The sequence below is a fragment of the Pogoniulus pusillus genome, chromosome 9, assembly GCF_015220805.1.
Source record: "Pogoniulus pusillus isolate bPogPus1 chromosome 9, bPogPus1.pri, whole genome shotgun sequence".
NCBI lineage: Eukaryota > Metazoa > Chordata > Aves > Piciformes > Lybiidae > Pogoniulus > Pogoniulus pusillus.
In genome coordinates this window covers 15,016,157-15,041,667 of record NC_087272.1, presented here as the reverse complement: position 1 = coordinate 15,041,667, position 25,511 = coordinate 15,016,157, and the positions used below count along the sequence as shown (strand labels likewise).

The window sequence follows — 25,511 nt, the reverse complement described above, 5'->3', positions numbered from 1 at the left end:
ACTTGGTAATTCACAAACATATCTTGAAATACGAGTGTACTGTCAGTGAAAAAGGAAAAAAAAAAAACAAACTCACTGCAATTACTTTCTTGGGAGTGTAGATCGAACCACAGAGAATATTGTGTCTTCTGAAGAACCAACCGTTCTATAAATGAAGGCTGCTGTAAGGAAAATAACTTAATAACTTCTGATAGTCAACAGGGTGATTTCCCCAGCCAAGAAAATTGTAGGAGGACAAATAATAGCAAGTATTGTTATTACTAAGTGATTAAATGAACCTTCCTCATTTCGGTTATAGGCAAAGCAAGGCACAAAAATGTGCCATTGCATAAGTAATGGCAAAATTGTAGCCAAAGAGAACAACCCATAGGGCTGGGATTGCTCAAAGACCATGCTGTAACTGTGTTGCAAGCAATCATTTCCTGTCAAGGTGACGTGATAAATCGAGATTGTGGCATAAAGAATAGGGACAGATGGCAAAGGGCAGAATTAGTCATAACCTCATTGCAAGAAGCTCTTACCACAGTGGTTGTTGTTTACAGATGGGGAAAAAAAAAACAACTGTAATATTTGTAGATAAAGTTGTCAATATTTTCTTCTGCCTTGGTTTAAAATCTGGAAACAACAGAGAAGTTGCGTTTGCACTCTGCATTAGAAGTTGATGTAGTTCTCTGTGTGTAGTTTGACTAAGTATCTCATATAGTATGTTCAGTACAAAACCAGATTTTGTTTGATAGCACTTAAGCGCATTTTTTATCAGTTGCTTCTTTTGATGCTCATTATCTGTAGTGAAATACAGTGCTTTACCTTTAGCATAGTTTAGTTTCTTTACTTCAATGATTTTGTGGTTTTGGCCATGGAAGTGTTGGCTATAAGGGAACTATGGAGTCACCTATTCCAGCCTCCCACTTGAAGTAGGACTGTTGCCAAGGCTCAGTCCTTTCAGCTGAAGATTTGTTAGCTATGTCTTGAAAAGTGTCCCCAAACAGATATTACTGCCTCTGTGGACAACCTGCTTTAATACCACATTACTTCCTACTGCAAGGTTTTTTTCCTTGTGTTCAACCTGAACCTCCCAAGCCTCAGTTGCAACTGTTGCCCCTTGTAATATTGTCCACTAACACCAGGAAAAGTTTGTGTTTGAGATCTTTGTTGCTACACTCCAAGTAGCTGTGTGCTGTTGTTACATAGCTCTTTTGCCTCATGTTTGCCAGGCTAAAAATGTGCAGCCTCTTCACAACCCTCTCTCTGGGTAGTCTTGCCTTGCGTAACTGGGTTCTCAAACTATAAAAATGGAGTGGAAGCACCACTGACCTTGTTGCTGGGTAACATTTTCACTCTTCTCATGAAAAACAGCATGCACTGAAGTTACTCAAGCATTCCAACAGTGGACTTAGAAAGACAATATATCATCTGTTTATCTGTGGTTTATGCTTGGCAAGCATCCTTCCCTTAAGTGAGGGACAAAAATAAGTTTTGCAGGAAAGCAGAGTTTGGTGGTTGGTATCACACAGCAGGAAAACTTTTTTTTTTTTCCCCCTTCAATGTTGTATATACATTTTGAAAGACACAGGATTTTGTGGTTATTGATATTTTAAAATTGAACATCTGATGTTAGTGTAACACCATTACTGTTTCAGGTGATGTAAGTCAGCAGAGATTTGTATGGATTACATGTGTTATTCTAAAAGCACCAATTTGACTTACTTTCTTGGGAATTGAGGATCATCTTAGAAGATTTAATGGAATTCTAAATAAGATACTTCAGCTGAACTGGTTTATAAAGTCTTGCATATGTTACTAAACAAATCGATGCCTGCTTTCTATGGCTATATGTAGCTGTATTTGAGTTCAGCCTGAAGGGGTAGAGGAAAGCAAAGCTGAAAGTGTTCACACTGTAGTAGAAGCTGAACGCAATAGATACGGCAAATCTTCTTTTCCACCAACTCTTTTCCCCCTAAGGTTTTTAGGGGTTGCATTTATTTTGTGAGTTACCACTTCAGTCAGTTGGTTCAGGCTTTTAGACAAAAAGGGATTGGATCAGAACATGCAGAAGATATCAAATGATTGACATTGTGACCCCTATAACTAATGGGGTGTACTGCCTCAGCCTTTTAGAGCCATGATGGTAGTTCGTGTGTATCCCAGTGTGCAAAGTGTTGTTTGGTTTTAGTTTTGTTTGTTTGTTTTTCAACCAAGCAACCATGAAACAAGACTTTCGTAATTTTCACTTTCCAAGGAACATCATACAGAATCAGCCAAAAGCTTTTCTTCTTGGGTAACTTGTTTCTTAAAAATTGCCTACAAATGTCTTCAGGAAACTGTGCATGAAATATCTCCTAAGATTCTATTCTTCCACAGAGATATTCCTTCTCCTCTTCAGTCAGTGTCTTAGCTACTTCTCAGAGGCCCTGATAAATCACTGGATTTATCTTTTATGAATTGAAATCCTTTTTGAGTCCACAAAGCCTTTTGCTCTAATGAGTACCTAGTAAAAAATACCAACTACATGGTAGTAAGGAACATAACTATTCACTACAAAAGAGAATCAGTTCCTACCTCTTACATACTGGTTGGCATTTTTACTGGGTACTCACTAGTTTTTGAATTGTGATCATATATTTCTTATCTATGTCTTGCTTCCTTCAGTATGGCTTTGAGCACACTCTTAAAAACTTAGGTAAATTTTCAAGCACTGTGTTTCCTGCAAAGAGCTTTCTAATCCATTTTTATAGACAGAATATTGTATGCCTAAAACAAACCCTTTGATTTTTTTTTTTTTTAATTTGGCTATATTTTGCCTCTATAAGAGGTAAGCTAAAATTAAGTTATTTGCTGAAGGCGATAAGTTTGTATTCATCATGCACTCTGTCTGGCATTAAAAACTGAGCACTCAATATCACAGATCTGCACATGGAAATTGATCCAAGTTGTGTACATTTGTGCTAAATGATTTACAATAATTTCTGAGTGTACAGTGTGCTGTGATGTTACTCATTATTAAAGTGCTGTAGACTAATCCTGTTGGGTTGATGTGACACGAACACCTGGAAACAAGGTCAGCATTTTGATGACTTTTTCATAGTAATTTGCTCCATTGTGCTGTATTAATTCTGTAGCTGACCTGTGAATCTAGAGTGCAGAAACTAACAGATACATAGGACTTGGGTTCCAAGCAAAATTTGTGTAAAATATCTTTCCTTCTGCCTACTACTTGGAAAACAGCATTGTCAGGCATCAAAGTTTATCTGAGGCAAATGCTCTGAGCTTTGTCATTTGTCATAAGCTCCTCAATCTTTGCAAGTATAGTGTGTTTGACAAAATGCTTAGTGATCTCCACATTGGAATGGTGATGTTGATCTGAGAATGTAGTTCCTGAGGATGGGACACTTGCTGTAATTTGTGACATCCTTTGTTTAATCATGTCAAGATGGTTCTTGGAAGGGTTGTCACTACGAGTGTGGACAGATATCACTGAATGACATGGGATAATGCTGCAGACCTCGTGTATCTGGCATTCATGTGTATAACTTCACCATGACAAAGTCTATTTTGTTCATGCTGGTGTGTAAGTCTTGGTGGAGATCACCAGTATCATCTCTGGGAAATGTCTGGTAGCTGCTGCTGTGATACATGACATCAGCCATGCTTCATTTCTCTACTTGCTGTCCACTAGCTTGATGTTGGTGAACCCATTATTGAAAACTATTTAATTGGCATGCATCATTATACTATTTTACTCTTGGCACTGTAGCAACATAGAAGTACTTACTAATGTATTACAGAGGTTGGGTGCCTCCAATAGGATCTGTAGGCCTTTTTGTTGTGTGCACAGAAGTGGGAAGAGGAGAGGTCTAGGAAGCAGGTAGGATAACTGCTGTTTCTCCAATGTAGCAAAGAACTGTAACAGTCTCTGGCAGCACTACCAGAGCACCCAGAAACCATGTGTTTATCTGCAGGGTTTTCAGATACTTTCGGCTTTGCCATCCTTTTGTTCATTTGTTTAAAGCTGCCCTAGGGTTTTTGAAGCCTCTATGTGGACAGTAAGGAAATTGGTCCCTGTTACGGTGCATAGCAGTAGAATGGGTGGAATTTGCACTTAGGCTGATGAGAAGATGCACTAACCCAATGTCAAGGCTGGGAGCACCTAGAAAAAAATCACTTTAATAACGGGTGTTTTTTTCTGTAGTGTAGTTTTGGAGCGGCTTAAGGAGGAGGGAGTACAATTTCTAACAATATGGAGAAACAGATGAGAAGAATGTAAAATATTGTAATTTTGCAGGACCCTGGAGACAGGTGCAGTCAGCTCTTGCCTAAAGTACAGAGGCCACATGTGAAAGTAATAACGTGATCTTTGTCACTTTTGCTGATTAGAAGGATTTCTGATGTGCTCCCACTGTTTGAACTGGGCTCCCTTTTCAAATTCCTGCCTCAAGTCAGAGTAAGACCCTAATTTAGCACTAGCCAAATGAGTCTGCACACCCTTATTTTCCCCATGGATTGAGGTGATACAAAAGATCTAGCTACAGAGTGATCTGAGTTGCTGCACCAATGTGCCTTCTGCATAAAGTGAAATCACAGTGCAAGGAATCAGGCTGTACACGGTGGCTTCTGGGCAGGATGGTCCTCAAGGACCCATGGACATGTGCAGATTTACACACACAGATGTTACTCCAGTAATGGAGGAGTCTAAGGTACCTTAAAGGAAATTTGCTATATATTTAACAGCCTTGGAGTAGATGTGAATAAATCATCTCACACTTCCATAAAATGTCTTCAGACATTCAGCTAGGTGATTCACATCTTAAAAAAATAATTTTGGGTGCTGATGTCTTTGCTATCAAATAACGTGCATTAAAAATAAGACAAGTTTCAAGAACAGATAAGTGGGATACTAGCCTAGAGTTGCACAAGTTTTCAGCATGTACTGGGTGCTAATGGATGAGGGTTATCTCAGGCTGCAACAGTTTATTGGCACATACCAACATTATTCTACAAGTCAATTTTTACATCTTTGAATTAGTGCCTTTTATGGTGTTTCTAGATCTTGTAATCTTTCTTTTACAATGAAGTGGAAGCAACCTTTTGGGGAATAATCCATTTTGTGGTACTTAAGAAAAATCCAATGCATGGAAGAAGCTGCTACATTCACTTTCCCAGAGTTTTGTATTTCTCTGTGGCTGTTGAGAAGAACTACGTATGTCACTGGAGAAAAATATTTTGTTAATAGCCTGATTTCAAATGCAATTGTGTAGAAAATCAGGACTTGCAATAGAACCATTGAGAATTAAGAATCTTCTTATTAGGTGTCTTTATGTGGACTGGGTAAACAATTTTGGGATTCTTTTATCATAAATAGTGACAAGAGACCACAAAGTATTCCAAGAGCAATATATTGAATATTTCAGTGGTATCTTAAGAGAAATAAATACCGTTATTTTCATGGTACATTTCTTCTGTTTTTATAGGGGTTGTTATTTTATGGTTGAGTATGTTACAATCTCTTAAAAAAAACAAACCCAACAGTAATCTTCCTTCTATCTGTGTCATTTCATTCCCGGAGTCTCCAAATTCCTCCCAAAATGCAGACATGTGCAATTGAACCCCCCATAATGTCCAATTCCTATACAAGGAGCAGCTGTTGCTGCCAGTGGCTTCACAGGATAAAATCATCAAGAAAAGATTTTTCTTGGGTTTTTGTTTTGAAGCTGAATTGGTTTCTAGTAATAAAGAAATGTGAATATCTTCTGCCAATACTGCTATTCAGCACTGTGCTGTGAATCCATATCTCACATGCATTAAATGACACTTCCAAGTGCATAATGCGTAAGATTGCACTGGAGGTATTTGTTGTTGAGACTTCCTCTTCCAACTACCAAAACATAGTTTTAGGTAAGCAGATTCAGAAAACCTTTAATTGTTCGGTGAGGCAGGGTTGTGGCATTTGAAAGCAGGATGGGAAGTGTGAAATTTCCAAAGTATTTCCCATCCAGTGTATTATATCATACTATATTGCATAGTAGATGAGGATTCCATCATTTGAAAGTAATAAGTTAGGGCATGAGATCTCAAAAATTGTTATTGTCTGAAACTTATGCAACAAATGTTGTTTCTGCAACACTGGATTTTGTACTGCGTAGGTCAAAGGAAAATGCTTAAATGGTGGAAGTTATATCCCCTGCACTCATGCTTTCAAATTATCTAGCCTGTGGCTAGGAATGCACAAGTTTAGGAAACTCATTTAACAAAGTGGAAAATGGTGGGGGGGAAGGAAAAAAAATCCAAAACAAAGAAGCCAAATGCACTGTAGAAGATTTAAATAAACCAGATCTTTTAATATTATTTTCAGAAGCTTTTAATCACAATTGGCTCAGTCACTCTTCAATACTATTTGTCTGTGCATATTTTAGGTTTCCAGGCATGGAGTGTAGCCTAAATTAGTGGAGCAGGGGGCATGTTCTGGCAGCTAGGTGCACCTGTGCACAGATGTATAAAGCTGGAGGTGCTTGGTGCTGGATGTGCTGGTCCACAAGGAGAGAAAACCCCAGAGGAAAGAAGTGATTGAATACATTTGAATCTCAGATATGGTGTATAAATGTTTATAAGATGTTTTGTAAATACAGTGTAGAAAACACAAATTTGAGGGATGGGTGTCAAGAGGGAGGGGACAAACTCTTCTCAGTTGTGCCCTGTGATAGGCCTATTGTGGCCTATTCAGGCCTACCCTGACACATGAGGGCCCCATCAACACTGGCAATTAAAAATCGAAATTTAGGACACTAAATCTAATGTGCCTGGCTGATGGGGGTTGTTGGACCACTTAGCTATGATGAGCTGGGTAACAGTCAAGATATATATTACTAAATAATGGTAGGACTCATAGAAGTTCTATGTGATGTCTTGTAAAGCTGCTGTAACAGTCTTGGTATATAGATTTGTTAAGTGTGCTCATTGGGGATTCACACATTCAGATTGGGGCGAGTTATGTAGCCTCTTTCAACAGCTGCCTATTCCAAGAATATGACTTCTCTATGTGTTTTTGTATTTTGGGGTGTCCAGCATTACTTAAGAGCCCACTCTTCCTTTTGCTTTGTTTACTTAGAGGTTTGCCATTGTTACAGAGTTATTGTTAAAAGCACCTTATGCTACTTTGCATTATGAAACCACTGCTGCATCATCAGGAGCTAAAAACAACAGATGTGGAGACAGCTGATTGCTCTAACTACATATTCCTGAAGAGTGTCACAAAGTCTTCTCCCACATTGACAAGTGATATGATGAGGAAACGGCCTCGAGTTGTGCCGGGGTAGTTTTTGACTGGACAATAACACTGAAAGTGTTGTCAAGCACTGGAACAGGCTGCCTAGGGAAGTAGTGGAGTTGCCATCACTGGTATTTGCCCTACTTTTCTTCCTTCAGCCAATTCAACTTTTAAAAGGGATCATGCTATGTGGTGGGGTTAAGAGTAGGAAGGTACCTACCTTAGGAGGTAATTTCATTGGAAGATCCTCAGTAGCTTTGCAGTTGCAAGGCAGCAGAATGTGTGTTAAATTTCCACTTGATTTTCAATGACATTTCATGTTTATACTTACATTTTTTTCAAGTGAGAACATATTTTTCAGTTAAACTCATAGCAACGAGACACTTTAAAGAAGCTTGCGAAATAAACAGGGAAAAAAAGCCCAAAGTTCAGTGTGACTTGCCTTTCTCATTTTCTTTGCTTGTCTTCCAGAGATGACTGAATGCCTTAAAAGCTTTTTTTTTTCTGAGCTTTGGTGGTCTTCATGCAAAAAAATAAGCTATTTAGGGTTTGTGGAGCAACTGAAATAATGTTGAGTCGGTTATTTCAATTCTAATGGTTGTGTTTATATTTCCCTTTAGAAGAAAACCTAGTTTATCACACTAAAGGCAAACAACAAAAATAATTTTCCCATGCTGGAAGAGTAAGAGAATCACCAGTTAAGGAAACCTTTCTAAAAGCAACTAAAATGTATTTCTGTCTGCCACTTAGTCTTTGAGTGCATGAAAAAAGGCATAATGCATCCGTGGTATTAATGAAGTATACACAGCATTATTTTGTAAATAAACACTAGACTTGCCAAAAAGTTGTGGTATTAATATCGTGTCTTTGTATCTTGATGTTTTCCTTGATTCTTCCACAGTGCTTAAAACTTGGAGCCAATTTTCCAATGTCAACCAGGAGTCTGACTTCTTCCACCTCATCTGCTCCACCTGCTATCTCTTTGACTTGTACTGTACCCTTCTATTGGAGAAGAATAGTGTATTTTCCCCAGCTTGCTGTATTTGTTTAAGGGCACCAAAGGTTTTGTAAAATGTAGATGCTGGTATGAAACTGAGAAAATCTCTTCAAGCCTGGCCTGCAGGAGGTTCGAGGGTGATCACTTCTTATGGACTGTGATACTCTAAGTCTCTATCTATGCCTATTGCGTACTGAAGGACAGGAAGAAGGATTTTATTTCTGTCTGCAGAAGAGCCACCTCTGTGGTGTTTGTGTGTACTGGAAAAATCTGCAATAGTAAATAACATTAGAGAGGTGCACCACTCAGTAAATTGGTAACAGACCTGCCATGCTAGCACAAAACATAAACAACATGCTGTCCCTCTTGGATTACCAGGTTAGGAAGATGATCTGGATTTTCAAGAACAGTTCATTAAACAAAATAAACTTAAAACCAAACAATCCAGTTCTCTAGCTTGTGTGCACTAGCTGGTTAGGAATCCCTAGCCTGCTTGATGGCAGCTACATGATCACAATAAGGAATTGTACTACCTTAGCAACGCAAGGACCGGGCCAGCAGTGCTGTGTCTCATCTGTGGAAGCTTATATCTGGAAGGTAGTATCTGTCACTGGAAGAAGGATTTTTTTTCCCCCTGGAGATTTCACATGCCATAGTGCAGCTGGCTCTCTTTGTTCATTGTGCATGCTGATCCATAAAGCATTTGAATCCGACAGGCAGTATTGGCTTCTAGAGTTTAGAAAGACATCCTACATAGTATTGTACTAGAAAAACATCCTGTCCTGCAGTGTTTTATAGAAATCCATGTCTTCCATCCAGAGGGAAATCTGTAGTGCAGGATTTGGGGTTTTTTGCATCTATATGGTCTTCTTGTTTGTCTCTGTTAGAAGAGATTACAAAGAGATCTCTCAATTGTTGAGGTAACATACAGGGTAAAAGAGAATCATCTCCTGATCTGTTCTTTTTTGACTCAACTTTTTTAAGGCTTTGCCTGCAAAATGCATGAACGGGATCTGCACATATGCATTTGGGTGTATATATATCTGTGTGTGTATCTGTATTAATAACAGTTTAAAAATGCCTGTTTCTTCTGGGTTTTCACATTTTAGAGGTGTGTGATGTTGTGAATTGGTCCTTATATATAATGCCAAACCAGCATTTAGAATTCAAAATTGAAGCACTAGTTCAGCACTTTGTTTCTCTCATTATACAGGATATGAAATAAATGCAAAAGTATTAAGTTCACAATAACTATGAACAGGTACAGGTTTTACTACTTTAAAATGCTTTCTGCAGGCTTACAGGATTCCACTTTGCTTTGTAAGACCAGCGTAGACATGGATAGTGTGCTTTCACTAAGTTTAACAATAATTAAAATGTGGAAAAGCAAAAATGGTATTTCCTGTTTCAACAACTCAATAAAATCAAAGGGAAAAGGGAGTTGCATTGATTTCCTGAATAAGCTGGTCCTGGTTCTGTGGCCTGGCTATGGTGGATCTGCCAACTAGATGTGTGCTGTGAGGGAGAGCTGCCAGGCATTATTTACATCTGCTCTGACTGCTTTTCTTCTCACTGGTTAATTCACAGGAGCAAGAGGGAATTTTTTAGGTTGTGGCTGTGTACATAACAAGGAACACTGGTGGCAGGTAGATTTCAGTAGGAAGACCTGCTTTCTTTTTTTCAGTGCTCATAGGTAAGGAGGTTACGTGGACAAATGTACAGAAAGAGTCTTTGTCTATTGGAAGAACTGTTGCTGCACCTCTGCTTTGAGCTATACTGTGCTGTTTCTAGCTAACAGAGTAGAGTAGGCATGGTGAAATGGAGACTTCCATGAGTCAGAAACACAGTAAATTATACACAGCATGGCCATGACAGCTCAGTATGAGCACCTATGGACGGAAAAAGCATTAGGTACTTCTGTGAGCACTATTGAAATGTGATAACTTTTTATCACTTTAAGGTACAATCAAATGAACATGTAAAACTTGAAAAGGAACTTATTTCTCCTGTACATGAGATAAAATTACACAAAGAAATGTGTGGCATTAAGAGAATTAGTTTTCTTTTAGATGCAGAGCTTTAAGGTTAAACTTACAGTCCATGAATATTTCTTAGGCTGGTTCTTGTAGACAAGCTTTTCACTAATTGTTTGCTAACAGGAAAAATATTTTTCTGTTTAAAATACAGCTGGAATCAAAAGCAAAATTGCCATGGTCAGGGAAGATTGTACATGGCTGTAAGAATATTCTTCTAATTGCTTAGTGAATCTTTTTCTAGTAAATTATTAGACTGTCCTCTAACTTCACAATATATATATATACTTCAGTTGATTCTTTTGGGTGGTTCAAGTCCTGTGATGAGAGATTCAGGACTCAGAATAAGTAATAGAGGAATTCTAATCACACTGTAGTTGTGTTGTAATACTTATCATAATCTTAACTCCTAGAGTATTTTATGTATTTTCTTTGCATACTGGTGATTTAAAAAAAAAAAAAAGGAAAATAATAGGAAAGCATTAGAAGTATTTAGAGATGGCTGTGGCACCTGAAACATTGTTCAGCAAAAAAAGTTTACCTGAGTTGATACAACTGTACTGCATAGATTTGTATTTGCAAGTAAATCTCATTAGTGCAAATGAGCTACTTAAAATACTTCAGGATAAATAAACCCCCTTTCCAAAACCACAGGAAGTTTCAGTGTCTAGAACATTCAGAAGTCAAAGAGTTAATGATGGAACTGCACTGGATTCGGTATATTTGCAGATGTTGCTGCAACCAACTGCTGATTTTTTTTCTCCCATCCTGTCAGGGAACTCTGCCAGCCATGATTCATGGAATGATTTTTTTGCGCTTAGTAATCTGTGGTTTTACTTTTTCCCCTCTTCCTTGTCCCTTATTTTTGCCCTACACTGAAGTTCTATTCATTTCAGCTAAAGAGAGGGGAAGCTTCCAAAGCATTAATACAAAACATAAACACACTGTATTTTGTGTAGAGGATTTGTAACAAACATTAAACTTGCAGTAATACTACTTGGTCTCAGGCAGAGTAGTTCAGTGCAGAAAAAGAGTTTTAAAACAGAATCAGCTCTTGTTTTTGCTGGTCATAGAGTGTCACAGTTCTTTTAAGACTTCTGTACTAGTATTGCTAAAGAAGGACTTTTGTGCTGATATTCTGCCTCCTTTTTCACAGATCGCTCTGAACGAAACAAACCAGACTGCCGCTCTTCAGGGTAAGAACCATTTTTCTGTATTTATTCTTGCTTGCTTTTCCTTTTTTTCCTTTTTTCCTTCCTTTTATGGGATCAACTAGGAGATTAGCCAGCAAAATGCCGTTCTTCTACCTCTCTGTTTTGATAACAGTAGTGAAATACCAAAATAACTTTCTGTTAAAGGTAATTGTTTTATATTCCTTATGGGCATTTTTTTCCAAGGAATTAACAAGAGCACTGTAACTTTGTGCTCTTAAAATCCAAAGGCTTGTTTATGTATCACAAACAGGATTGTTTGGTAAGACTGTTGCTTAAGACAAGAGCCCTCATAACTTTTCCCTCTTTGCGCTGTTTGCTTCTGTTGCAAGGAAAATATAATTCTTGGTTCAGTCAAGAATAGCAACACTTTATTATTTATACCTTTAACTTTGATCCCATTACACCTAAGGTTTCAACAATGAGAGAAGCAAATGAACAGGTATTAAAACATGCAGACAAACTTTTTTTTTTTTTTTAGAATTTCCATTAGTGATTGCCATGAATTTATAATTGATTTGAAAGGCCACATTTTCCCTTAAGCTTCTGAATATTCTGTTACTCATTAAAAAATATCCTACTCTTCTGTCTTATTTCCAAACTTTTCCTCTCAGTTCTCCACCAGGGGATCTCATCCATATCCTGTGGTGGATAATTGGATTTTAATGAAGTAAATTGATATAGTAGACCAGCTTACACTGGCTTTCTCACTCCTTTGTGAAGAGCCTTTCCAAGGATTGCCCCTGGTGTCCAACTTTCGGACATAACATGACCTTCTGATTTGTTTTTTACAGTCTGATTTTGTTGTTACATTTTTACCTTGCAATGGTGTACCTTTCATAGCTAGAAGAACAGAGGGAAATATAGCCACCTCTTATAGCACAGCTGATGTGGTATATCTACTATGTGATGGAAAGGAGGATGCTTTTTCCTTCTCTCACATCTCCACAGCAGCACTGTAACTGTTTCCAGTGGTGTGTTTAAGTTGCAGGGGAGTATTGCCTTCATCTTTAATTGCTTACATCTACTTTTAAAAGAATTATACTTATAAAAGGGGGGCAGTTACAGTCAATATGTTTGACCTTCTATTAGATCATGTCATAGTACAATAGTGCTAAATAAATCCAAATTGCTGTCAAAAGAAAATCTAATTTTATCAAATTGTTTAAGGGTGAAACACTTTCAATCTGTTCATGTTACTTTCTGGCTGATCCTTCCCATCAGTACTGTTTTGCTCTAAAATGCCTTTTAGAAGTTCTAATTTGGAGCCAAAAACAAGGCAAAATTTAGTTGTTTTTTTTCCCCACGGAATTGGAATTTTACATGTGGACCAGTCCTGACAGTGCTGCTGCCCTAAGCTCCTTGGGTTATCAATTTTCATGTGGAAAGCATGGAGAAATTAACAGTATAATGTAGATTGCTCATAATATTAAGAAAAGTGCAGCTTTCACTGGTCCTTCATTCCAGTCAGTAGTACATGTGCTTTCTAACCATACTTGTGTCTTCTGTTCCCTTCTCAGTCTTGCTGACCATTGTGTCATTATAGGTCTGCTTTCCAGGATAAGCTATGATGAAGAAAAGTTACTGTTTAGAAGAGTAATGTGGTTTTGTGCATGCCTTGCTACCGCTTCTAGGCTTGAGTAGGTGCAGCCTGTTCAACTTAGGTGACATACTCTGGTTAATTGATACTGCTGCACTCTGTGGTTAATCTCTCATTATAGTTGGAAGCATACTCCTGTGGTGATAAATTGCTGGGTTAGATTTTTATCCCAAGTCTTGCAGTGTCATATCTAGTAAAAGACCTGCAGCTGTATGGCAGTCAGAGCCACTTGCCATAAGAAGTAGGGGGGAAACTAAATAGCAAAGCATATAAAACTTTAATTAAAGTACATGGCACACTTCTTTGGTAATATGGGCAGCATTTCAAACCTGTTCAAGTTCCACTGGAACAGTTTCATGGCTTACGCCATTTTATGATGGGCTGCTATACCCGTGGACACTTTTGTCTCTGGGGACAGCTTGAGACAAGGGAAAGAGGAAATACAATGACTCAAAGGCATCTTGTCTGCTTTTTCCTTCAGCTTCATATTGTGGGATGCATCTCAAAAAAACTCACAACATATCACCCCTCTCATGATCTAAAGTGGAATAAAAATGACCTTGCAGATCTTTGTACTTAGATTCAAAGTCTAGTAACAAGAAATTCTTCATTACAGTTACTATAAAGTGAAGGAGGTGGACATGAGGACACTAGCAGACCAGATGAAGACATACACAATAAACTGTAGTATTCTGAGATGAAACAGTGGGCATAGCTGTTTCCAAGAGAAGCAGAAGTTTCTTTACTACAAAGACATAGTTAGATCTTGCACAGAAGTCCATCCAGTCTAATCATAAATAGAGAACACTGAGGTCAAGAGACACAAAAACACCCCAAAGCCTAAACACCACTATCAGCAATGCCTACTCAGGCTCTGTAAAGTGAAGTTTTAGTCTGGAATATCATCTTAATAAAAAGGATAATACAACAATATTTCTTGTGATTGCAGGGGTCTCAAGTTTGTCTTTTTCTGACATTTTATGTGTATGTGTGTTTTTAAATCAGCTGCGACTGAGTCTTCGCAGTACAAGGGATGAGTAGCTCCGATCAGGAAGAGTTTTAAAATGTAGCTCAGATGTGAATTTGCAACAAGAACATGCAAAAAAACCAACTCTTCTAGACAGAACAGTATATAAATGGCCTTTAATATAGTTCCTAATTATAGAATTATGTCATTTAGATAATGTAGGGTGAAACAAATTCATAACAATGTCACAAACCCTGACAAATATTCTGGCTTTGTTACTATCCTATCATATGTTTCGTATGAGAGTAAGGCTATAAGAAGTTGGAGTATTCTGAGCACTGATACTGGGATCTAGCATGACACTGGGAAGAAACTCAGGACGTGGAGGAGCCAAAGATCATAGGTAATGGTTTAAAAGGAAGGAAATGGATACTAAATAATAGTGTATTAATGCACGTGCAGGCAAGTTTGGATAGAGTGAGGAATAGCAGAACAGGGCCTGTGGATATCTGTTTTATGTGCTGCTCTGTGTTGATACTTTTGTTAAGTATTAGCACATTAGTAAGATCAGAACAGCTGTTCCCTGAATCCGTGTAATACCTATTGTTATGTTACCTTTTTATCAAGAGACGTTTAATTTCATGACCTATTATTAACCATCTTTCCTCAGTTGTTAGGCTGCAGACAGTATTAAAAATATGTCTGTACTGCCAACAGTGATCTGTAATTATAATTATTTCTTGATTTTGCTCTGGGGTCTTGCCCTTCTGATTCTGGTAGCCTCAGGTCATTCGCTGCTGTAACACAGATCAATTAGACCAAAAAAGAAGTAGACCTTTAAGTCTTATGTCACTCAGTATTTTCAAACTGAAAATCATAGTGACAGAATAGATGATTTCAGGCATCCACTATTTGCAGTTAATCCCTGAACATCAGTAAAGCTTGTAGAAGGAGCTGGAATAATTTCATTATACTTTTTTTTTTTTTCTCCCTCTGTCTTTTCTTTGGGGTAAGGATTATGGATCAAAAAATCTTGAAACACAGTCTTGTAATATGGTGTAATTCATTGTAGTTGCTTTGACCTTGGGGATAAGAGGATCAAGGTAGCTAAACACTGCAACATTTCAGTGAGAAGTTAACTAGTGTATCAATCATTTGAAGTTAAGTTTTGACTTTTAAAAACTAGAAGACTGCTGTGAAAGGTTGTCCTCAAAATGGATAAGGGGAAGAAAACAATGAGTTCATTTCTAGAAATATGTTCTAGGTTTTACTGGCAGATAATCTGCCTGCTGATTGTGATGTGTGAAAGTTCTTTTACAGCTGGTTGCCTTCATTTGTTTGAACTAAATTGGGGGTTTTTATTTAAAACACATCAAGTCAACAATACAAATAGACACAACCCTTCTTTTGTTCCCTCACAAAGAAACACTTGAAATGGCTGATCAAAGGAGATACAGATCCCTTTAGCAAGGATCTCGTAAATGAAGCTATCATTCTTATGAATGGCATTTTGTATCTTACTTTGGGTTTGGTTTGGTGTTCTTTATGTGGCAGAATTCCATTACTGAAAGCTCTACATTTCTATTTTCTCTGATATATGATGTTAATCCTGTGATATTGTGTTTAATAAATATTACAGTAATGGTCTGACTGCATCTTAAAAATCTGTTTTCCCAGGTTATCTGTGAAGCCTGAAAGACAGCTCTTTTTTTAATATCTTCAGCTGTTAACCGAGTGTGAAGGGATTCATGGGGTGCAGGCCCAAGAATGTAGTGGAACTGTCTTCACTTGATGCTTTTACCAATCAGTGTGCTTTTGAGGTCTGGAGAAAACAGACAGGAACAGAAATCTGTGTCGTAACCATTACAGTTCATCCATGGTTGGTCATTTAATAATTCCAACTTTTCATAGCTGAAAAAAGAATAAGAGTCCTTCCTTCTGTTGTAGAAATCTTGCTAGTTCCTAACCCCCAAAGCCTAGAGTTGTAGCTTGAAGCCCTTCAGCAACATGCTGCTAACATTTGTGTGAGTCGTTTTCTCCTCGGGAGTAATTTTCACTGCTGGTTATGTAGGGCACTTAAGAGGGTTTTTTTTTTTTTTTTTTAGTTAGGAGAATTCAAAGCCCAAGGTACTGTATTGGAATTGAGTACTGAAAAAGAGTGGTGCTGTTGTAGCCCTACTGAAGACCTCTGTTTCTATGTTGTGCCTTAGGCAAACAGGCAGTTCGGAGAGACTTAGGATGCTACTGCAGCTTCTGTGCTGAGAAATCACAGAATAGTGAAAATGTTGGAGGAAAGAGACCTTTGTATGTCATGTAGCTGAGCAGCTTGCTCATAGTGGGAAGGTGCTAACACTAGGTCAGTCCAGTGATGTCTTTTTCTAGCCAAATCTTGAAAAACATCCCAGGAGAGAGAGATTTGTCCTAGTTATTTCTAGCCTGTTTATAAGCTGTTTGCCTGTGTCATACTAACTTAATTTGCAAATTACAGTGATATGGGAAATGGTATCAGAAAAATCAGTCTAAACCTAGTTCAAACACTGGATTGCTTAATACCTGCGAGGACCAGATTTATGCTTGCATAGGTCTCAAAATATAGTCTTTTGTTACTGTCATTCAAAAGCCTTTTGTTATCTCCTGTCCGTTTTCAAGATCTTGCATTACCTTGCCAATGCAGTTGTTCCACACAGGAAAATTTCAGGTCTTTTCCATCCAGTTAGTGTTACAGATTGTAATACAGATGGGAAATCTAAACTTTGTTGACACCCCATCTGAAAGGGAAGCATTGCATGTAGAAGAATGAATGAATCTTGGGGAATGATGCTTGGTTTAGTGTTGCATTCTTATTCATTATATTGATCTTTTAACATTTTTAGGTCTAGGGAGTAGCAGGTTACTCTTAGTCTAAGTATACTTTAGGGTTCTGAAAAGAAGAATATCCTGCTTTTGTACATTTGCATTAGGTCAGAAGTTGATGTAACTTCCCAAACCCTTGGGGTGCAGTTTCACAATTGTCCAGGACTGAGCTAAGCCTGTGCCACTCCAGAAAAAAAATCTCATTCCCTCCTTTGGGCTGTTATCAATGCTTATGTGGTTAGTTGGATCAGAAGTCTGATCTTGAGTGTGAAATAGCTATGTCTGCACTTTACAGATGAAGCAAGGTCAGCAAAAGGAGGCAGAGTGATTTCAATATATCAGTGGCAGAACTGGAAGCAGAGGCTCGGTGTTGTGAGTTTTGTTGTGCGTATTTAAAAGGTAGGATTGCGTGACAACAATGTGGTATAGTTTTTATTGTTGTTCTGAGAGAGAAACTTTAGGCTCAAAGTGGTGCGAATTAGGCAAAGTGGTGCAATTCTACTGTTTAAGTGTGAATTTAAACTGGTGAAATTTGATATTGGAATCTGCTTATCTGTCTTTCTTTTGTTTATCATGTGTTTCTGGTCAGCAGCATGTGCCTTGCACGTCAGAGATGTCCCTCCTGGGAGTAGAACAAGCTGGAGCAATTTCATGCAGCATAGTTCCTTGGCAGCTTCTTTGCCACAGTAAATCATTATGTTTAATTTATTCTTTGCAATGTTAATTTTCCCTGCTTAGTTTATACTTTCCTGTAAATGAGGGGGGAAAATACAGGTAAAACAGAGGAATCAGTGGCAGATGGGTTCAGCTTAGTTGTTTGCAATGGGTATCTACTGCCTATTGCTGTGGCTGTTTGTTTTAATGCTGTGAATTCATCGCTGTTGTGTTGGGAGGGTTTGGCTATGCATCTCACATAGCGGTGAAGAGTTATTGTGAAGGGCACGTCCTAGACTGCCTTCCAGATTCCTTATCCCTAAATGAGAAGGAGGATTTGTTTTAATAAAAGACTGCTCTGTTCGTGGTTTCTGCAAAGGGAATTTTGAAGGACTGTTTGCTTTGGTGTCCTGAACAACTACTTCTGTTATCTGGGCTGCTCTCCAGTGCTTGTGCTAATTCATAATGGAAGATAACGCTGAGAATGATGAGATGATTGTTGAAGGCATAAACAGAAAAAGGTTCACCTTCCTTCACTGAAAGAACTTCATTGCTTCTTTGAGCATCTTCTGTATATACACAAGTTTCGATGTACCGTTGTCTCTCAGAGGAGACTCCTGCAGAACGTAACTGAAGACCAACCAGACAGAAGGCCACTCTCTTGTGTATTAGGAGAATTGTCTGTTCCCCAAACTACTGTGATAGAATTTGGTACTAGAAAAGATAAGTTTCAGGAAGCAAACAATTACACATCACAGGTTTATTTAGTCATGAAGATTTCCTTGTAAAGGTCATTTTGAGATTCATTTTTTCTCTATATAATGGCAATAATTCTCTTCAAAACAACCGCATGGCTTTGGCTTTTAACTCTGCTCTGAGGTTTTGTGGAAGATGTGGGGAGGACTGGAATTATCTGTTTATAAGTAACATGGCAGGGGCCAAACTAATCAGTCATGATTATAATTCTGCTTCCTTATGATTACTCTTTCTTTTCTTGCCAAAACATTTCAATGGCAAATAGCACCTGAAATCAGTCTGGTGGATGGGAAAGAGGGCTGGAAGGCAATTGTAATGGTCTTGAAGACAAAAGAGTCGAAGGAAGAGCTTCTAAGTGAGACTGATAGGGTATGTGTCAGGGCTGAGGAGGCAGAGTAGGCAAGTTGTAAACTTCCATCTTAGAATTGATAGTAGCAAGTCAGTTCTCTCAAAGAATTTCATATTGATATTTTAAGAGGGCTGGAGCTATTGCTTGAGCTCTGGTCTATTTTCCTTTGGATTTGCATAGATTTCTTTTTAGGCTCTGGCCCATGTCTACATTTTCCCTCACGTCTGGAATTTGAGTGGGAGTGCTCAGTTTGCAGTTGTATTGGTTTCCATGGCCTCTTAACCCTGATGTGCACAAGAGAGAAGAGATTGCTACTTCTCCCATTCTGCCCTTCTCTTTTTCTGTAGTGCTACCTTACTTTGTCATTTCACTGTAACTTATGCTTTGGTGTCTGCAGATCGTTTTAGTATAGGTGATTGGTTACCTTAAATAGCATCCGATTTGGCAGATTGAGCATTGAAATGATTAAAGTAGTTTTTCAAAGCATATTCCAGTTGCATCCTCACTACAGCATGGAGGGAAAATATTCTTAGCATGGGCTGTCATTTCAATAGTTTATTCCTTCTTACTGTCTAATTCCTGTCTGATGCTCGCTGTGCAGTTTGCACAGCTCTACTTTAGGCTCTGATCCTGTCGTTTGTGAGGCATCACATTTCTCATTTTGCTACAAAATTTCTGTCTCTTTTCAAAAGCAGCATTTTGCTCAGTGCAGTTTTCATCGTTTGAGTTGAGGCTATGTTTATTTACAGGATTTGTCTTAGTTTTGGCTCCCTGTGACAAAGCACAGTCTCAGCTGAGCTAGTACTTGCCCTTAGTGTAAACAAGGGTGAGCTGCTTTTGTATTGTGTTTCCAACTCCTTCAACTTCACAAGAGAACTAAGATTCAGTGGTAAAGAAAGTCATGGAGCCTCTTCCTTTGAAAACTACAACCAAGGCAGGTCACAGGCAGGTCCCTTGCTACAGAGAAATTAGACCACAGGGCCTTAAATGTCCAAAGCATTCAGGTAAGTGTGGTCATTACAAGCATGCATAGCCACATCTTAATCTTGGGAGAGTTGTTACAATAGGGTTGTCATCTGTTCTGGGTATAGTGGGCATTCCCCGAGGCTTGAGGCAAAGGTTGGCTTCTAATTAAAGAGAAGGTGTAAATGTAATTATGATGTTTCAACCTCAATTAGTACTTTGTTACTTCTGATCTACAACCTAATAACCAGTTCAAGTAAAAATGATCTCATAACAAGCAATATTTTTGCTTAGAACAAATGCTTAGTGGAAAAAAATAGCTTTGATTTTACTGCTCAAGTTTCTATTCCATGTCATCTGGGTTTCTGCTTCCCCATCTCCTCATACAACAGCATCTAGTATCAATACAGTGTTAGTTCAAACAGTCCTGAAATAATTTTATGATTGGATCACTTCAGGAAGTTTCTCTTCTGTCTCAAGTACACAGTTTATTTTGGGCAACTGCTTTTAGGACCACTGTGTTGTTTATTATATTTTTCCATTGCTGCTTCTAAAGTACTAGGTCCACAAATAGCTAAAAGCATGTAGTGCTCTTGACAGTTGAAAGTTGGACATCTGTGAAGAAAAAGAACAGTATCATGGCCCAAGCTGTACGAGAAGCTTCCTCACCAACCTTCCTAGTGTATGGGACAGAGACTATTTGCATTACAGCCCAATCTATCTTCCTCCTGAGGCTGTTGACAAGGAAATGTTAAATGACCATTTTACAGTGTGAACTGACTAACAATGCATTCTGAAATAGCAACATTTACTTTTCCCAAGATCTGAAATGATGACACAATTCTTTGTGTTTCCTTTAACTATTTTTCTATACTGCCTCTTGTACATTTCAAAAATGTCTGTTAGCATTTGAGCTGACAAAATGTACTTCTTAGTGTGGTAACTGCCTTGCTGCAGGTGTTAAATCGGTATTTTGCTTGGTGTAATACAGACGTACTTGAAAAGCAATATAGAAACAAATCATGCATATTCTTGGAGGGTGTAAAATGGAAAATGCCAAGATTATCTTCACATGAAAAAAAAAATATTTTAAAATCTCTTTTAAAAGGAAGATTTGTCCTTTTATCTTAACATTTATCTTATTAGAATAACTGAAGTAACTGGAAAGAATGGCAAAGCTTTAAGACAGGTGACATCCTTCCATCATGAAAAACAGCTAAGGGTGTAAAAAATGGCCTTTGTGGAGCAGAGCAAAAGTCCACCCATTCCAGTATTCTCATTCTGTCTTTGTTATTGTGTGAAGCAGAAGCCTAAGGAAGACAGTAAGGAGGAAAAAACCCAACATGTGTCCATGTGTTCTATCGACATTCAGCTGTGTGGCTTGGTGCCTCAGAGAGAGGTGATGCTTGGTGTTTAATAGCATTCAATTGACTTTCTTTAGGTTTGGGTTTTTTTGAATTCGTATATGCTTTTAGCACCCACTGTGCTTTGTGGCAATCAGTTCCACAGTCTGACCTGATGTTGCCTACTCTGACTCTAGAACTTGGTGGTTGCCTGTTTCCACATCCTGTACACTGAACTGTTATTCCCTATAGATTTGCTGCTTTTTGAGAAACTTAAAATTGCCATTTTTCTGGGCTTTAAGCGTTAATCAATTGGAGATCCTGAAGGAAAAGGTCACTATTACTCTGGAGATTCAGAGGGCATATTAGCCAAGGAAGAGAACAATAAGGTTGTTGGGTAGACTGAGAAAAAGGACAGGATCAATTTACTGTGTCTAGAGTTAAGAGCATTGTTGAGACTGGAGATTAGACAAATTACCTATGATGTTATCTGAATCCAGAGCCTTTAATTTTCATTGGAAATTAAAACAAAACAAAAAAAACCCCACCAAACTATTTTCTAAACCTGTCTTTGTAAATATTTTGGATCAAGGATCAGAAGCAAGAGATGATGTGGTTGTTATACGAGAAGGGTAACTCCACTGATTGATGGGTTTTCTGTCTTTCCAGTCACCTGAGTAAGCTGAACCTGACACTTTGTGGTTCTTAATTTCCTCTGAGTAATTTACCTAATGGCATGTGGTGCAGTGATTTAGGTGCACATAGGAGCATTTGAAAGACCTGTGTGTTTTGAGGACTCTTACAGTCAGTATGGGGAGGGGCATTGATTTCCATGGCCATGAAATATCTTGATAAGGTACTTTTTATGAGTGTCACTCCAGAAAGGTCTTGATCAATCTGTTCTTTAAGATGTTAGTTGCTGAAGCTAAATTTAGGTGAGTGGGGAAAGGTGATGATAGTGATTATTTCTTCCAAGCTATAACTATCCATTAGAGGCTGCAGCATTTACAACATCATGAACCTCAAATTACATGCCAAATTAGTAAAACAGTCAGGGTATGTGATTTAGGGTGGAGGAAACTCTTCTTGCCTTGTAGTGTGTTTGCATGGTGACTTGCTCTAAGATGAGCTCTGTTTCGCTGGAGAAGCGTCCCCAGCAGTTCAAGTCCTTCTCTCACTAGTGGAGATAGATATTTTGAGTGCTTTTACAGCAGTTCCAGTGCCATACCCTCCTGTCAGAGTTTTGTGGGTTGTTTGGGATAGATGCAGCATTTGTAGGTATAAGTATGGCTTTAAAAATCTTTGTCTCTAATGGCTGATGCTTCTGTTTTACCTTTGGAAGAGAATGTCAGTATTTAAATTCCTGGCTGTTTTTCCCCAACTTGGACTGACAAAGATGTTAACTTTATCTACCTGATATGCCTTAGCTACATAGGTGTAGAATCATCATTCCAAGATCTGAAAAATAATCTCTGATGTATATCTTTTGGGAATGTTTGACCTTAATCTCAGAGCTGCTGGATCATCATGGATTAATAAAATTAAGGACTGCAGTTTAACATCATATTTAAACTTGGAGTTAAATGTTGTAGACCTACAGATGTATAAATGTGTGATCTGTTGTTATGTCATGCAAGTTTCTGAGGATTTTTTCAGTATTTTGTGCCTAAAAGCTCTGTCAATGACTGTAGTATAGAAGAAAGGCCAATGTTTCAGTGCTTTTGGAGGAAGAGCAAGGGAGGAGTGTATAGGCAAACATACCACTTCTCTGACTGAGCTGCATGCAGACACTCTCTGGAAAGACTGGTCTGGTGAAGGGTGTGGTTATGAGATTTTGATTTTACAGTTTATGTGCACTGTGCATTCTGTAAGGGCCAATGTTAGAAGTTCATGGACCTCATGTACCGAAGGGTGTAACTGGATGAGTCAGTTGGAACAAGATGTGAGTGCAGATGAAGATAATTTTACGTTTCTGAGGTTTTAACATCAGGAGGGTTGAAAAGTAGTATTTCTGCTGCTTGTTAAATGATATATTTTATTTATAAATAGCTGGTTTGAAGCCAATGTGTCTCTTTATGCAAATGACTTTGTAATATTCTTGTATGTATTTTTGGTTGCTTGTTCACATTTCAGTCTAGAAGGATTTTTTTTGTTATTAAGTGCTGATTTAAGACTTGACTGCATTTGATGCATTGGTATCAGTACATCCATTTTACAGGCTATTCCTTCACAAGAAATATCTTTGCTCTCAAAGTACATCTATAATTGAAAGTATGAGGAAATTCCTGTTGTTTCCTCACTCGTCTAAAGCTTAACCTCCAAGACATGTCGCTGCTTGTTTGACTTGGGTGGCACGTGAGGAAGTTGAATTAGGCTAAAGGAGCATGCAAATCATTTTGGAGAGCTCAGCACTGGCTATTGTTGTACTTTGAAGTTCTTAAAGATGCTCAGCTGATATTTTTTGGCACTGAGGTCACACCATAATCGAACACTTTTCATAATCCCACTTCTGTGTCTCAGGCTGAACTTTACATTTTGAATGCCTCCCAAATGGCTGTCTTTTGTATTACAGAGTTGGAACTTTGTGCTGTTAATCTCTGACTAGGCAGGATCCAGATACTATCTTAACTGCTCTTTGGTGCTGTCCCTTAGAGGTGATACTCAATTATTCATCTGCTGGAGGCCTTCAGATGTCTCAAGATTCCTCAGGAACTCCTTCCTCATATGTTAAACTGTTTTTCTCCTCAGAGAATGCACAGTAGCTGAAGCAAGTGTGCCTATATTTTACAGATTATCTCTACATAGGAAACAAACAGGTCTAGAATACGTAAGAAACACCTATAACTTCTTCCCTCAATTTGATTATTGCTCTGAAGTCTTTAAAGTCTGTATGCTTGCAGGCACCTGAGCATTCTCCTTCCAGATTCTTCATCTCCAGTTGATGTATCCTCTGGATCCTGCTGAGTCCTTACCCTTGCCATGAACACTTTTTACTTCTTGCATGTTCCTCTCTGGAGCCGCGCTCTGTTGTGTTTCTATTCCTAAGCTTCTCAGCCTCTATGTTTTCAAAAGGCTAACTGCAGTACACTTGTACTTTCAGTGCATTGATTGGTTTCTGCACCCATCCTGAATGTTTTTTCTCTTTGCTCATCTGCATGTAACTAGTTTAGTAAGGATTTAAGATACTTGCTGCTTTAAGCAAAGTGGTACTTGTTAGTTTGTAGTAATTATTAATGTTTCTAGTCATGTGAATATATTTACACACCACTTTCCTCCTTTACAAAACTTTAAAGATAACCTTAGCACTACACTTCTATGTTCTATGAAGTATATAGACTAAGTATACATACTTTACAACAGTTAAAGCCCTGTCACGATATCTTGAGTCCTGTGGATACGGATCTACAGGTTTTATTTATGCCTTTGTCCTGCTCATCCTTCAGAAGTTTATTAATCTGTAATGCTAATCACAAAGATTCTGGAGCTCATTCAGACAGAAGACTGAATCCAATGTACAGAGATATACAAAGCAAGGAGAGTGTCTTGTCAGTGGCTAGAGAGGGCTTTGATTTACTAACTGGAATGCTACTGCAAATAACTGAACCAAAGAACCACTGTTCAGAAACAAGCATTGTTTCCTATCGTTGAGCTGTAGAAGCAGGACACTGTCATCTTTCCTCCATCACAGAGAAACTACATTGACTTTAGTGGTACAGAATATCCTTTGGAAGAAGCTCCAGTTTACAACGAAGTTGTTTTTTACTGAAGGAGCTGATGCTTTACATTGTTTTTATAACTCTTACTTTTGTGTCTGAGTAGATTGCTGGCTGGGCTGTGTTGCATTTAGTGAAGGATCAGTTTGAGATTAATCCTCTAGTCCTTTTAATCTCTGAGGACCAGCTAGAATGCAGAAGGATTTGTCAGCTGGGTGTATGAGTAGTATGGTTTGTTGACATGCAACAGGTCCAAATATTCTGTCAGTATCACTGTGACAATTCAGTGACATTTACAGTGCTACGTTGCTATTATCAAAATTATAGGTGCTTTCTACTGCTAGCAATATTTGCTACAAATGTTAAATTGTCATTGAAATATAAATCCTATGTATTCGTTTTAATTAAAACGTACTATCAGGCTTATGACAGCAATCTTCAATAAGCAGAACCCTCAATTCTTGTAATGTACATTTAACTGGAAGGTGAAATCAGTCAATATGCAAAGAAGACTGTTAATACTGATAATAACTTGAATCGTGCTCTGAAGATTTTGCCTTTCTGGAATGGGTGTGCTCATACAGTCATCATTAGCGAAAAGGTAAAGTTTGGTCCAGATTGTTGTCTTGGATAAAATGCTAGAGGAAATCTAGCTAGTATCTCTGTAGCTCAGGATCAGGAAGGGATTACTTTAGGGTGCACACGAGCTGAGTGACTCAGATTCACAACAAATTTCAGAAGTGTTAGAGCTTCAGGATTTAAACTGGACACTGTTAAGTGTGGAAGCTGTTGCAACCTCATGATTTCTACT

The 25,511-nt window shown here is 38.2% G+C and overlaps 1 protein-coding gene across 4 annotated transcripts in view; it reads left to right on the top strand.

Annotated features, from left to right (window-relative positions):
* SH3D19 (SH3 domain containing 19) overlaps positions 1-25,511 on the top strand; it is a 76,608-nt gene that overhangs the window by 5,441 nt on the left and 45,656 nt on the right. For 2 of the 4 annotated variants that reach the window (XM_064148636.1, XM_064148640.1), the window contains exon 2: positions 11,448-11,487. In XM_064148636.1, coding sequence (XP_064004706.1) covers positions 11,448-11,487 — 40 coding nt within the window. Of the gene's footprint in view, positions 1-11,447; positions 11,488-17,302; positions 17,322-25,511 lie in introns of those variants that run through there. The other 2 variants (XM_064148637.1, XM_064148639.1) reach the window with 2 other exon arrangements.